Genomic DNA, 16,122 nt, shown 5'->3' on the forward strand with positions numbered 1-16,122 from the left:
TTAGTTCCAATTAACCGTTACACCTCAGTTTAAACTACACTTACATGAGCACTTAATAGAGTAGGACCGGGTCAAGGTTGACAAAATTCCCTCCCAAAAATGTGGAGCACTCTATTTGTGGCTTGCTTGTCAGACCACATAATAACATTTTGATTCCGATTCCGGGACAGGAGGAATTATTCTATGAAACTTTTCTTCAAAATGATGGCTCTGGGGAAAATATGAAACGATCACACTGTGATTGTGGTAAGTAAACAACACATACTTTAATTATGTGCGGTGGTTTTAATACATAATTCAGAATTCGAAAGGTCTTTTCTTCCGTGAAGGGAGTGTGAACTTTAGGAGGTTAATGAAAATGTGCCAAGATTGTGGCAGTGAAAAATTACAGTTCATAACAGAGGGGGTCCAACCGCAGTTCAAATGCTTTTCTTGGCATCTTTCAAAGCCTTTGGGAGCAAAAAACACGGCCTGCTGTCAAAAATGCATCACTTCAGCTGTGGTATGCCTGCAATGGAGATAGTGGCAGGCTTTTCTTTTCATTGCAAGTATGTGATTCGACAATTTGGCTTCAGTCTCTCCCTCGCACACACATATGCACGCACGCGCACATTTTTGAAACGGCAGACAAGCCCATGATACTGATAAGAGGAAAAACAGCTTAGCCAGCTAATGTAATAGAAAGTTTTTTAATATCCGAAAACCCCAGTGCCATTTTTAGTCAGCATTAATGTTTAACATGGTCCAGCTGACAGTCTGGATATGTCGGCTGTTGGAGTGGGCATGAGAGGGGTTGCCACTGACTCCGGATTTTGACCTTTAGTCGAACGCTACCGTACGTCTGCCATTGGAGCATCGCGTGGATAATTAGATTCGGCGGCATTGAATTTTTACCGGCACAGTACACCTGGAGCAACCTTGGGGGCACTTTGATACAAAACGCACATAGACAGGAAGTGATGGGGTTGGGAAAAGATGGGGGGTCCATTGGAGGGCGGTTAGACAGTTTCGTGTCAGACGTGGACGATGAATTAGAACGTAAACGGTCATATACTTAATCATTTTTGATGCAGTTTGTATCTAAGGTATGTTTTTATTCATTGCTTTTACTTTTCGTGTAATTTTCAAAGCCTTTCAGGCCTCTATGGAATTTGTAAGGGGCCGTATGGAAAAAAAATATATACAGTGGACCCCCAGTTTACGACATCCCTGCCTTACCTTTTTTTCATTTTATGTTGTGGACTGCAATGTTTTTTCTTTCTGTCTTAATGATTTTTTTTTTGCCTCACAACATCAAAAACAACAACTTATTTTCTCAAGCGCGGCATACATACGTTACTACAATGCTGGTTTGCTATTGGTCAGCGTCATGTCTCCCTAAGATATTGGTCCGCTATTGGTCGGAGTCACGGTTTCAAAATGGCGGCTTGTTAAAGATTTGTTCTCATGTGAGTGCTTACAATATGTTATTGATTGAGCAATTTAGTGCTTAATTCAAACATGAATTGGTGAGCCATGGCTCCCAAGATTACTTGTGATGTTAAAGGTCGAAGTAAGAAGATGATTAGTGTAGAAACGAAGATGGAGATAATCAAGAAATACGAAGAAGGCTAGGCTAAGCTACCGTTGCTAAGGAATATGGCCGTAACAAGCTCGTCACATCACTGCAAAGGTAAATAAATCCTTAAGATATGTTTTATTTATGAAGTTATTTAAATACCTACATATATATTATATACAAATAGCACTTTTACACGCATTAGCTAGTTACCATTGGTTTCTATTGCCCGCCATGGACCATTCCGCCTTATGATCCTTACTGCGGAACGGATTAAATTCGTAAAGCGGGGGTCCACTGTATATATATTGCTTGACTTTTAAAATACTTGCCGGGAGAATTATCACAGTAGACAAGACGTTCCCATCTCAGAAGAACAGTCGAATCATGTTTGGGCCCTTATCAAAACATATCCAACAAAGGATTATGTAAGTAGACCGTCATTTTGAGGCCGGCATTTCCCAATCCGCAGGCCTCGCCTCCCATTAACGACCGTGACCTTTTTTCACTGTTTTAAATGTGAACAAGCTTTATGGAGCTAAAGAAAGCTAGTTGCGTGTGTGTGTTCACTTTTATGTGTCTATGCGAACGAGAGAGAATTTCATAGAGAGCCAAAACCACTCTGACTGTGTGTTTGCGCTTGATGAGGTCTTGGTCTGCGATTCCTGGGGGAGGTGGTCCAATCTAGGATTTATTAGGCTTTATTGAGCTTTGTGCAGGCAGGCCCGTGCGGTTTCTCTATCAAGAACGTTTTGCAGAACTGTAAGAGTAGCTCTGTGGGTCTCTAAAATTCCCTACAAATAGTTGATGGCGGTGTAATTGGGTGCACACAGGATTGAACATGACCTTTTGTACGTAATTCTATATTGTGCACGACCTTTTGCAATTGTGTTGGTTGGTAATTGCGTTTTAGTTTGATCAAATTGGCATTTTGAGTGCTTAATTACATCGTGTGTTGGAAACAGCAACTGGTTTCTACTATGATGACAACTGTAAGGGGCAGAGCAAAAAGACGGTCGTGTGGTCTCCTAATGTTACATGTCGTGATGTTGGTATTTAATTTAATTTATTCCATCACAGTTAAAGCAGGATTATTTTTAATCGTTGTGGTCTAAAATGTAATCTCTGTTTCTCTCTGTATGCCAATTACTTCTGTTTTTATGTATCTGATTTCTTATGCGTGAGTTGTTGGGAGTTGAATGTAGGTCAATCACACCCTGAAGTGGACTCTGATTGGCTGCCTATGTGTTTGTCATAACCTGGGTAGCAGGGCAATGAGAAGGTGAAGATGGACGTGCATTTGGGAGTTTAACTTCTAAAAAAATGCCCCAATGGCCCCTTTGATAAAGGTAGCAAGCATTCTTTTGGTTCAGTGTACTTTCCACAGAAGCAATTTAGGTTTGGCCTACCGCATAAATGCGAAGCACCCAACACCCACTGCCATACGGCTAACGATAGCAAAAAACAAAGATGCTAATGCAGGAAAGTCGTAGCAAAGCTCTTTACAAGGGTGCATTTTATATTCGGGGAATTATGGTAGTTTTCTCCACTAAGTGTATGACCGTGGATATAACTGCTTATTGGTAAAAAAAAAAAAATAGGGTGTAATGAAAAAAAAAAGTGTCAAAGGTATCGATTATTGCATTTGATTTAAAGCCAGTTAGGATCCAACATACTGCTGCTCTTTGCTTCATTAAAGCTTAGTGTGCCTTTCATTTTTACTCCATTACTCAGCTTGAAATCTATTTAGGTCTCACAGGCTGCTTTTAATTATTAATAATTCACACAACCTAAAAGAAAATACACTTGACAAGGCAAAGGTGGAAAATTGGGCCACAAAACTAAATCAATTCCACAGAAAAAGAGACGAAAAACACAATCCAAATTCCCAGGTGGACCTTCCTAACAAGCCTGAGTTCAAATGATGGCGGCAAGTTTTATTATTCATGTCATATTTCCGTCTCTCTACCAAGTAGTGCTACAACATACAAGTTAAAGAAATGAATTAATTTGAATTGACTTGTGATTTATTCACTTCAAAACAACAGCAAGAAACACCTAACGGTCAAGATAATACACAGAGTATATCCAGCTGGTATTTTGATATAGAATTATGAATATTCCAGGTGCTTACGGTTGACAGAGCTTGATGAGGTCCTGGTCCGTGGTCCCAGGTGGCAGGCCTCGGATGTACAGGTTGGTCTTACTCAGCTGCTCTGCCGCTCCCTGGCTGCAGCTGTTGGTGCTGGGGCTGGGAGGAGCCATGGGATGAGGGGGTGGAGCATAGGGCTGCTGGGAACACACGGAAGGAAAAGATCCATTGTAAATAATAATCTTACTTATTCAGGTGAAAACAAATGTTTCTAAATGGTAAGCTTAGGGGAAATAAAGTGTTTGAAAAACAAATGACAGCCATTTTGAAATCAGCATGCCGATTGTAGTTTTTTTTTATTTTTTTAATTCGACCAAAGTGTTCTTGAATGTTATTGTTATCATCCATCCCGTGTTTGGGTTCGCTTGCTAATCTGTGTTTACTCTCTGTAAGAAAACCACACACATGCACAAATAAGGAAGAAATTAATCATAAGAACTAGAGTAACGCTGAAAAGCCCACATATAATGTCTGTCTTCGTGAATTTATTACCGCGCTTCTGCTGAGTCTGGCCTCAAGTGGTTTTCCGGATGACACACTCAAGATTCAAGAGTTTTTATTGTCATATGCATAATAATTCCACACAATGACATTCTTATTCTGTTCACTTCCCAAGCAGAATGCATTCCATAAATGAGCAAATAATAAGGTAGGCAATAAAACAAAAACAGTAATAGAACAACAAGGACAGTAATAATGAAGAAGTAATACATGAATACATGAGCATATTACAGAGTAGACTGAGTAAATGAACTGTAAACATATGAGAAAAATACAAAAGTAGTTTGGCTTGACTGTATATTCAACCCTTCATATTTAACAGAAACGACATATTACTTGAATATTACTGTATGCATGTGGCCTGAATATTTCTATTGGAGTATTTGACTACCTCCGCTTTAGAACGTCTACTTGAGCCTTTTGTTATATCTTAATCACTTGAATACATTTTGGCTAGTCCCTCAAGGATCTCGTTAACCATGCGGGAATTTCAAACACGTCTATTAAATTAGTTTGGCGGATGAAATGTAAATGATGGCTGACATTTTGTCTCCCCTCAACGTAAAAATGTCTTTTCAACTGACACCTCACATTTAAATTACAGCAATAGAAAAGAAGGCTCAAATCAGCATCCAAGTCATTCCGTCCATCAGACAACAAAGCTCCGGCTCTGTGACATCAAATAATAAACCAAACACTGGAAAATAATACCTTATATGCATATTTCACACAGCCTTGCCGTAGCCAATCGACTGCGGCCTCACAAGCGGGGTCATAGCACATATCTGTAAATAATAGATGAAAATGAAATAAAACTGCATACTATGGCTCTGAATATCATTCTTCTTCAGTCTTTAACACTTGTTTAATAGGTCAATAATTTTGTATTGTAGTAAATATTATAGTATTTATACCTAACAACCTTACTTCAGAGGTTTAGTTATTTGATGAGGGTACTGGAAACATAATGGACCATTTATTGTAATGCATAAAAAAAAGATCACCCCATTTTTGTTTATTTATTTTTTGTATCACACATTAATTATTATGTTTGATATGGCATGGAAACTTTTGCCATATCATGCAAGTGGATCATTTTTGACAGTTTATGAAAAGGAAAAGACGGCTTGACTCGTCTCCTTCAGCGTTTGGGCGTGTGCTCGAAAAAGCCGGCACGAATGTCGGCGGGTGGGGGGAGGAACAGCAAAAGGCAAACTTCCATGCTCACGTTGATAAAGAACATCCCAAGTAAGATGATGAGCAAATCACCTCCATTTAAAATAAATTGGATTGGACGGAAAATGACTCCCCGTGGGAGAGTAACGAGAATGTTTTCCGAAAGACAATCAGGATTTAAATGGGAGGAGCTATTCGGCGTGTCAGAAACACGGTAGATTACGCAGGCTTGTTGTGCAGTTGATGTATGGTACGTGAGTGAATTTTCCAGCTCATTGCTATTTATATCTGAGCAGCAGCGTTGCACATACCGACACCCAGGGGGAATCGCATCTTGGTGGGCACAAGCGTAAAAGATCAAAAGAGCGATTAAAAAACAACAAGGGGTAAGACGATCGTAAGAAAGAAACCCCGCTCTGGAATGATGGATGGCAAGAGGACAGAAAAAGGAGGGGAGTGCATGTGACTAAACATCACCTCTGGTTAACCAAGTTAACCCGTTGCCCTCCCCAGAGAGAACCCTAGTAACCCGCAGTTTCTTACACACACACACACACACACACACGCAGATGCGCGCGCAGTTTAACACGCACATCAACTCACACACCATTAGCTCTCCATTCTTCCCCACATGTTAGCAGCGTTCGCTGGAGCATGGCTGATTTGATGCGCTATTTTAAGCGTGTGCACCATGCCAGCGTGTCGCCTCCAAGTCCTCAGACAAAGTGCCGGGGTCCACTGAGCGTGAAGAGGGAGCCACGTCCATCAATGGACGGCCAATTACCATGCTGAGCTAAGTGGAACTAATAGTCGGCTACTCACAGGGCACAAACACACATACACACACTGGACCGCAATTTCATGTCAAGTGATAAGAGAGAACTAGACGAGAGACGGTGAACTTTAAAGCTTTGGAGGTTTGGGTTCAATGCCTCGAACATTTTGCAATCTGCTTGTGACCTGCGTCCTATAAATATACTGTATTTCCTGTAATATAAGGCGCACTGGATTATAGGGCGCACCCCCAATTAATGACATATATTAAAACTTTTTCCATGTATAAGGCGCACCGGATTATAAGGCGCACTCTCAATAATGACATATATTAAAACCTTTTCCATATATAAGGCGCACTGGATTATAAGGCGCACCCTCAATTAATGACATCTTTTAAAACTTTCAATCACAATATAGTAATACTCAAATTAATAACAATAATAACTCAAATAATAACTCTAAACTCTCAATAGTATAATAAACACACAAAAGAAACAGGTAAAGCTTACTTTATCAGTCCAATCTCAATATTGATCCATATATAAGGCGCACCTGATTATAAGGCTTTTTTTTTTTTTTTAAAAAGGCTTTTACGTGCACCTTATAGTGCAGAAAATACGGTAGTTAAAATGATTATATTTATTAAAAAAAACAACAGCTTATCTGTCAATAATAATAATAATGCTAATGTAAATGTGTTATAATTCCAACAACAGTACACAGTGAGGGAAAAGCTCCAGTCAACTTTTTGTACGACAGCCTCATTTTTCAAGCGTTAACGCGTACACATACGCCTCATCGCAACAGCTATGCCTCCGCCACTGCAACTCCATCACATTAATGCCGCACAAACATAAACGCCATGTGAAAATAAATCAACTTACACAAATAACACATTGCAGAAATTGCAAAAACAACGCACGGGAAAACAAGTCTACAGTATTTTTCAGAGTAGAAGTCAAATTTCTTTTCCTATTTTCAACCCCCATATTAGGGGGGTCAATTTATAACCACATAACTTATAATAGACCATTTTTTTCTACATATCTGTTTAAATAACATGAATTCAATTGCAAAAATAATAACAAATAGGAATAAGGAGGGGGGTTAATTAAAAGCAAGGTCGACTTGTACTTGGTAAAACACGGTAAGTACATATTGTAAATATTTCAATTAGGTACAACCAGACACAGTTTTGTGTTTAAAATTGTAATAATATTGCATAATATTTAAGCTAGCGCCCAGTAATAATAATAGTTGTGCTTTGTGTATGCGCTAAATACAGAAATGGCACCCGTAACCTAGGAAATACAGTAATTATGTTTTAAAGAGAACAAGGAGTTATTGAATGCTTATTTTCTTAGACTTTTCCATACGTCAAATTGAAGCACAATTTCCAACGAGCCTAATTACTTTTTAATTATAATATTGAAAACAATATTTAATGTTCCAGCACTTAAACACATTAAGTTTGACGTTCATTGCAATCCCGGTGTTCATTTATTTAATGCTGATGTTTTTAAACGAACTAAAAATAAGAGACAGTGTTTTGAAGAGCTCTTTTGAATTCAAGATTCAAGAGTTTTATTGTCATATGCATAGTAATACCACACAATGAAATTCTTATTCCGTTCACTGGAGCGGACTACATTCCATTATCGAGCAAATAATAAAGTAGGCAATAAGGGCGGTAATGTTTTTTTTTTGGACTCAGGACTCATTGTACTGTTTGTAGATGGATGGGTGGTTGTCAAGATGGATGGAAGGACGGTGCCCCCCTTCCACACACACATACACACCTCAAATTACACACATTCCACCAGCCACCACAGGGTATGCAGTTCACTGGATTCCTCTCATTGATTTCAGATTTAACATAAATTGGCCCAAATGTCCTCTTATAACCATTCAGTCACTAATAATCAATTATGTGTTTAATCGGTTATAATCACTTTGCTGGCTAATATCAGAGTTATATAATTACTTTGAATGAATACAGGATGCAGCATCTCTTACTGATCCCACAAAATGACACATCAAAGCTATCGCTTTATACGGCTTCGGTCTTTTTCCATAAAACCCAGTAGATTCAGATACCGTGTTGCGCGGTTGCTTTCATTTATACAGATCGCCAACCAGGAAAAAATTAGCTTAAAGTACTGGCTTTTAACAGGCAGTGTAAACGGGTCCGAAAGGTGCATGTCATTACGTTAGCATGCATAAAGTGTACCTGCTGTTCCCTGTTGCTTCCACCTTATGTTCCCGAGCAAAGCGTGTCCACTAGCTTCTATTAAACGCACTATATTATACGGTACAGCACGATGCGTGACACAAACATAATAGCAAACAAAGCGCGGACTCCGCACAAAGTTGCTGTTGGCGCTGAAGGTTAATTGAAAGCTTTTGCCTCGTTCTCACGCTTTCTTTGTTTTAGCCCCACTAATACGCAAAGGCCTTCCTCCTCCTCCTCTTCCTCCCTAGGCTCCAGTCTTGGCTTGCATCCTGGGCTTTGGAATTCATGTGTCCCGCCCTATCGATTTGCTTTCATTTTTTTAAGGTCAGGAGCTGAAATCTTACACAATGAGGCAGTGAGGGTCAAGTCCAGCCCATTACTTACATTGCTTGGTGCGAGGCAAAGACCAAGGTTAACGAAGGTTAAAGGGGGGGGAAAAACACGTCCCGTAGGATTAGGAATGCATGCAGGTGCGACATGATCTCATGAGACATGCATGCAGGAAGAGCAATTTTTTTTCATTGCTTCGACTTCGGTTGACCATTTTACACGTTTTAGTGTCGAGACATTGATTTTGTAATTAGACATTTGTGTCAGTGTCATGTGAAATTTAAAAATGTGAAAAGTATTAATACTTCAAGCAAAGATTACTGTGGTGCACATATCTACTGAAATCTTTAATTATTAAACCGTGTACATTAACTGTGCTGTCATCCCTTCCCGTTTTTTTTTTTCATTGGCTGTAGTCAGAGAACGCCGGGGTTCGGTATTGCCCTCGAAGTAACAGCCAGCCCTCGCACATGAACGTGATAACAGAAACTCAAAATGTCAATTGATTACAACAGCGCTCTTTATAGCATCTTCCCAACGCTCTCGTTTCTTCTTCATCGTATTCCACCCGCGTGAGAGGTTCACTCGGAGACATCTGCTGGAGGTACAACAACTTGGACAACCCTGACCGGACGATCAACCAATAAATCAGCTCACGTCACGGGCACTCCTACAAGACACGCGTTTGGCACCTGATCATCGACCAATGACCAATATATATATGCAAAGTGCAATATTGCTTTAAATTTTGGGGGTGTATGTTCCCCGATGAAAGGCAATTAAATTAAAAAAAAAAACGTTTTTCTCTCTAGAAGGATTATTTATTTGCAATTTAAATGCCAAAAAGTGGCTAGATGTCTGCTTCGATTTGCAAAGCGGTCTTCATTCCCACAAAGATCGCAAACACTCCTTTCTACTCGTGCACATTGAGGAAAATGTCAAAATAAATAATAACACCTTGTTTGTGCATAAAAAGCTTGGCATAAAAATAGGTCACAAGATGCTCGTCTGTCCTCTTTTTAGTACTTTTTATACAGGAGATATATGTGATAAAAACATATAAAATCTACAAAAATACACAATGCGTCTTCCTCGAGTGGTCATGTGAATGTAAAACCGTCAATACATACCATTTGCTAGATTTATCATATTGATACTAAATATTTCTGAGTATTTGACTCCAGCGCTGGACCGCCCCTCCAATGTTGGCTCACTAAATTAGGGCTGTGTAAAGCATTCCGATCTTCTAAAATACAGTGCGGCAAATTGGATCCCCAGTAAGCCTCTGTCGCAGCATGTCACAGCTGGGTAGGGAGAAGAAAGAATGGAGGTTTTTCTCATTTACCTCCTGGAGAGTTTTGAAGTGTCATAACTAGCAATTCTCCCACACTAGCGACTTCTCGCGCTCAGGCAAAATCTCTTATTCTTTTATTTCTTTCTCTCCCCCCCCCCCCCCCTCTTCTGTCTCCAAATCCATCTCCACTCTTGCAGGAATTACCGTTTTAAAGTGCTGTATTAATTCAACATCATTCTTACGTGCGAGTCATTTATTTATTCAGTTATTCTCACTGGTTTAAGATCTTTAACCGTTACAAATGAGGTAGAAATGTAAGCAATGTAGAACTCAGTCTGTCCTCAGCATTTTAAAGGACATACAAGTGCATATATATATATATATATATATATATATATATATATATATATATATATATATATATATTTGTCAACAGGCTGTGTGCTCGACAAAATCATCCTAAAATGAATTTTTTCATTCCTGCACACTTCTGTTCTCAAAACCAACCCCACCGAATCCAAGAAAATGACTGGATCCACACATTGTGATGTCACAAATTGATCACCGCCCCCTAACACCCATGCAGACTAACAACACACTCACATTCGCTGACCAGTCAGCAGTGCAATTTGATTTTCATTATTGCAAACGTTGCACCAAGTCTGCCTATTAAACAGCAAAAATGTGCACGAAAAATGTGCACGAAGGCAAAAATGTGTGTGTCCGACTGCGAGAACTTTAGAGTTTGCTTAGTTTTCCTCAAGATGAAACTGCATTCAAAGAAATGGTTTGAATGTATGGTTGGGGAGATCACAACATCATATTCGCAATTCGGCATTATTTTTGTGCCACATTTATATAGCGTCTTAAAAAAAATTTAAGCTCGTAATGGCACATCCAGTCCTTCTTGATAGGCCCTAGAACCACAAAAGTAAGTCATGGAATAAGAACTTGAAAGGCCAATGTGCAAATATGAAGACTTTTTAAATGTGTTGAGTCTTGCTTTGCTGTTAAGATATTTTCCGAAAGATTACTCAGCTGCTGGAATAAGACCAGCTATGGACCACAGTCACAAGGCCAAAATGTATACGATATATGTCCTTGAGCAAGTTTTTCTCATAGTGCATTTTTCACCCGCCGGTGCAGCGCTTCCCGCACAAAGTATCAAGATGACCGAGCGGTCCAAGGTGCCACGCTCAAGGTGCGATTCATTCCATGAACTTGGTTTTTGGTTTCCTCGTGGAGTCGTTTTCAAATTCCACTCTTATAACAAGGGTGTACCCCGCCCCCTGAGCCAGCCACCCCAGTGGCAGATCCTAATGAGGACGGGCATGAGATAAACTCTTGAATTAACATCACCTCTTCTCTGTTCTAATCATCATTAAATGTGGAACTAAGACTTGTTTGGTATACAAAAGGCATCATTGCATTGAGCGGTATAAAAGATGGGAGATATAGCTTCCATTTCTCCCTTCCTCCCTGTACAGTTATAGCTCGGGGAGAGTGGAGTGAGCATCAGTCTGGTAATTGGCCGTGATTTATAGGTGGCCATAGAAAGCCTGCAAGACCTCGCACAGCGCTAGCATCAGGTCAGCTGGGTCTACACAGTCAATATCGCAAAACCAACCACATCCCTCCCCTAATCCAGCACACAAAACCGCTACTATATTCTTTCGCATTTGCTGGTTAAATGATATCTCCTTTTCTTCTGCGTTCAGACACGTAGAAGTAAAAAAAAAAAACAGGCAGTATTCTTAAATGGAAAGGAAAAAAAATGGCTGTCGCGCATGCTAAATTAATTCATTCTGGCAAAGTGTGTGCAAAGACTCTTAAAAGACAAGCGTATTCCCAAAGGCATCCCTTCCAAACTGCCAGAACTAACAGCTTGCACTGCGCTCCGCTGCATTCACAGCAGCTTCGAAACACAGGAATAACACAAATCCCTCATCCATCCTGGATAGCTGCTTGCAAACCTTTAGCCCTTAAACACGTGTTTTGAGAATCCCAGCCGCATCTCAAAAGCGTAAGACGAGGGCGGGGCGGCGAAAGACAGGCGAAACCGCCGCTATTGTCTTATCCTTTTGTCTCCGGTTTTTATACGATTGTTGAGGTAAAGCCATTGCTCGAGGCGCGAATGGTAAATCATTCCCGAGTCGCTGGGGAACGCTATGCTCCGGCTTCTACGGCCAAATGTTCTCCATCAGGAAGAGACGCGGAGCATGGAAAAATGAGAATCAGACAATGAAAAAAGAAGAAGCAGAAGGTGAAGAAAAAAATAACGCGCTAAGATAGAGAACGAAAGGTGGGTAGAGATTAAAAATAACAGTCATGTAGTCTTTAAGCAAAAAAACAATACACAACCCCACAAATGGGTTTGAGACCAACAAAACACGAGACAATAGTTCTTGAGGCCAATTATAAAACTGCTGAGACATACAGATTCCAAACCTCCAATTTTTTCTCTCTGCTATTGTTTTTCTCTCACTTTGGTCTTCTTCTTCCAGCTTTTGGCGAGATAAGACACCGTGTTCTGTGTCAAGACACATTACAGTCATGTTGGCGTGAGCGCTGGTGTCTCGTGTTTCATAAGCCAACAATTTTATTATCTAGAATATTCTGTCGTTGCTAAAGACAATATTTTTCCACCTAGCTATTTCGTAAGCAGAAGTATCACGGTATCTTTTGTGAACATCTCTTGTAAACCACCCATCACGAATTCTTCCATTTCTGCAAAATCGGCAATTTTCGAAAATACCGATTACCGTATTTTCCACACTATAGGGCGCACCATCAATGAACGGACGATTTCTAAAGAGAAAAATTAATCATATATAAGGCGCACTGGATTATAAGGCGCACATAGAGTTGAAACTACAGTACTGGCTGTTGTTGCATTATGCATCCACTAGATGGTGCTGCACTTAGTATTATGAATAATGAGCATTGCATTACGCATCCACTTGATGGAGTTACATCATGCGCCCACTAGATGGTGCTACACTCAAGGGAATGTATTCTAAACAATCAGCAAAATTATCGAACTTTATTCATACAATATAAACTTTATGAAGACAATATAAGCGTTTTCACAACTGTCAAAAGGAATAAATAGCTCTTTTATTTAACTATACAGGAGCCGCAGAGCGCAGAATAGATCCAGATCAAGCCATGCGCTCGTGTAGGCGCGGCGCCGCCATCTTTTTAAATTTCCCACATGATATGATCCATATATAACATATTATAAGGTGCACTGTCAGCTTTTAAAAAAAAAATAAGGATTTTAGGTGCGCCTTACAGGGCGGAAAATACGGCAATCGAATAATTTCGATTTACGGCCCAGTCCCAATACAAACATGGAACCTTAATGTGTAGAATGTGCTTCCTCTAAAGACGTTAACACCTGGGACAAACAGGAACCTCAACCGAAGATGGTTCCGAAATAAAATTCCATATAAGCACACCGGCAGCCATGTTTATAGCAGACCTTTGATAGCAGTAAACATGGGTTATCGGCAGACGTTAACAATCAGTCAGCTGGTGTTTAGGTGACATAAAAGAACCTGAAGTGTACTTGCGGGGAGCCATTCCAACACTTTGGCTGCAAAGGCCATGGCAGCCATATGGAACTGCATGCAGAGTGAGCCGCGAGCCGAGCCAAATTGAAACTCGACGGACGTAAATATTTGGGTTGATTTGTCATCATTACAGCCAGCTGGTTCCGTTTGTGTGCTAGCCGGTGTGTGAGCGGAGAGTGCGGGATAGATGGAGTGAGATAATGGGGGAACACATCATTTACTTTATAGAGAGGCCATGTTCTAAACGTGGGTCTCTTCAGACACCCTGAAATCTCAGATTCCATGGCATAATGGTACTTATCCACCATCTGTGTTTTGTTTTTTTTTCCTGGTTTGTTTTGTTGTTTTGTGAGCAGTCGGATAAATTGCGTAACATGTTTATGAAGTCACCCCCAGACTTTTGAAGATGAAGTTTAAAGACTGAGGTCATAATCCGGCGAATGTGAAAGATATACCGTAGAAACGTATCTGCTCAATTTTCCGAGCGTTCCGTCTTCAAATAAAAGATAATGTACTGTTGCCTTCGACACTATTTGCAGTATAATTGAATCATGACTATGTTATTGTGGTTCCCGTTTTCAGTGGCTTGGCATTTATTATCCCATCCTACAACTGTGCATGTAATTGAAATAATGCGATCGTCAAGGGAGCGATACCTTTATTTAAAATGGAGATTTGATGTCATATGAGATGCGCCTGCGATGCTGCCCACCTACACACGTACTCAAGGGGAGGTTGATGCATTTCACTCTTTCCATTGTCCTCAAAACAGATTCGGCTTGGAGGGAAAGACAACAATGCGGTTTTCAGCTTCCGGGATACGCCAGATTCAATTTGGCTAATTTAAGATGTGTAAAGTATAACTGAATTAATAGCTTGACATACATGTTAAATAGCACAACACCATAAAAAAAATCAAAAATATTAGCTTGGGCTTCCTTGTGTGGAGTTTGCATGTTCATGTTTGCATGCACACACAGGACTAACATTCACGAAGTCAAAATCCGGTATCATCATTCAAACTGTCACTTGTAACTTACATTTTGTTTTTTACTGACTATTCCTTCATAACCACTTATGTTCATTGACAGTCATCTTACTATGAAATTTTAGAATGAACAGTCACACCTTCGGCCAATTTGAACGGCTCGAATTTCTGTTCTCGTCTTGTCGCTCCAGCTGACCAGGTGAGGAGAGTTATTGCTGGAATGTGATGCCTGTCGGGAAGGGGGCCAAGAGGGACAAGGGACAGATTGATATAAAGAGGAAGTTGGAGCTGTGGCAGAATGCTATTTGTTACAGCGTTTGCCAGACAAACTAATTTATGTCTCCTCTTCCAAGAAGGTCAGCAGTGCTCACATTCATAAATAAGAACGTAATTGGGAAGAGACAGCCAAAGAGTGCGTAAGTTACTGCCAATCCCAAATTTCAAGACTGCATGTTTGTCATCATGTCAATACAATTTATACACTTAAATGCACGAGTGATAGCGTGACAACTTTTTTATTTTTTGACAAGCAGTCCGATTATATATTTTGCACGAAAAATACACACTCGTTTATAGATATTACTTAAACTGTTTTAGTACTAGGAGGCCATTTGATGTGGTGGTGGCTTTACACACAAGAGTGTCATAGTAATAATTGCAATTGAGTGGAATTAATATTGTTAATCCAGTTCACTGCAAATGCCACACCAGTGAAAATGGCAACGATATTTTGAGTTTGCCCACAAACAAACTACAAAGACCCACATCATAATGCTTCATCTCACTGGTTATTTGATTCCACAATTGTTTGTTTTTTGCAAAATGTGTTTCAGATGCCCCCCTATGTAGCACTGTAGTGATGTACTGCGTCTTTAATATCCATAAATTCATATAATATTGTATAATGTACATGTCCGCCTCATAATTCAAGGGCCCCGGTTCAAATTCACCTGTTTTTGTGTTCATATCCGTTAGTTATATAGTTTTTTTTTTTTTTTTTTTTTTTTTGCGCATTGTTAGCGTGTTTCAGGATTCCCATAGTGGGAGTGGTCAGTGGAGGCCCCACCAGTGTTGAGTGCACTCGTAGGAGTTGTCGTTCCTTTTCTTCGTGAAGCGGTTCGAGTTCAATTTATCATTAAAAACTAAAGATGAGGAACACCCGTGTTTCACCAAGTTTATGACTGTGTATATCTCAAAAGACCGCCATTAATCAATGAGTCAAATGGAATCCCTTTCCGTATTTTCCAACCGGAGCTCTCTTCATTGAACGAGCTGGAGATGTCATCATTTTTATATGCTCCTCTCCATTTTTCGTAATAGTTCTGTGTTTGAACAAGGACGGACTCAGACATTGGTTCGGTCTGCTTGCTTCTTTTAATGGTAATAATGCCGTAACAACCTCAGCTAACACGAGCTACTGTTAGCTGAAATGGGCACTTGTTGCTAACAGCCATACTTTTAGCCTTCATTTTGGGGGAAAAAATGTGTATATTATATTTGGGGAAAGACGGTATATATGTAAAAAATATTAGTGGTTT

General features: G+C 39.9%; 1 protein-coding gene across 1 annotated transcript in view; it reads right to left on the reverse strand.

Moving 5' to 3' along the window:
- Positions 1 to 16,122, reverse strand: part of rbms3 (RNA binding motif, single stranded interacting protein) — a 190,716-nt gene that overhangs the window by 148,248 nt on the left and 26,346 nt on the right. The window contains exon 2 of the mRNA XM_088404487.1: positions 3,693 to 3,850. Within this exon, the coding sequence (XP_088260613.1) occupies positions 3,693 to 3,850 (158 nt within the window). The remainder of the gene's footprint in view (positions 1 to 3,692; positions 3,851 to 16,122) is intronic.

The sequence above is a fragment of the Hippichthys cyanospilos genome, chromosome 21 (genome assembly GCF_059441005.1).
Source record: "Hippichthys cyanospilos isolate Australia breed blue-spotted pipefish chromosome 21, RoL_Hcya_1.0, whole genome shotgun sequence".
Lineage (NCBI taxonomy): Eukaryota > Metazoa > Chordata > Actinopteri > Syngnathiformes > Syngnathidae > Hippichthys > Hippichthys cyanospilos.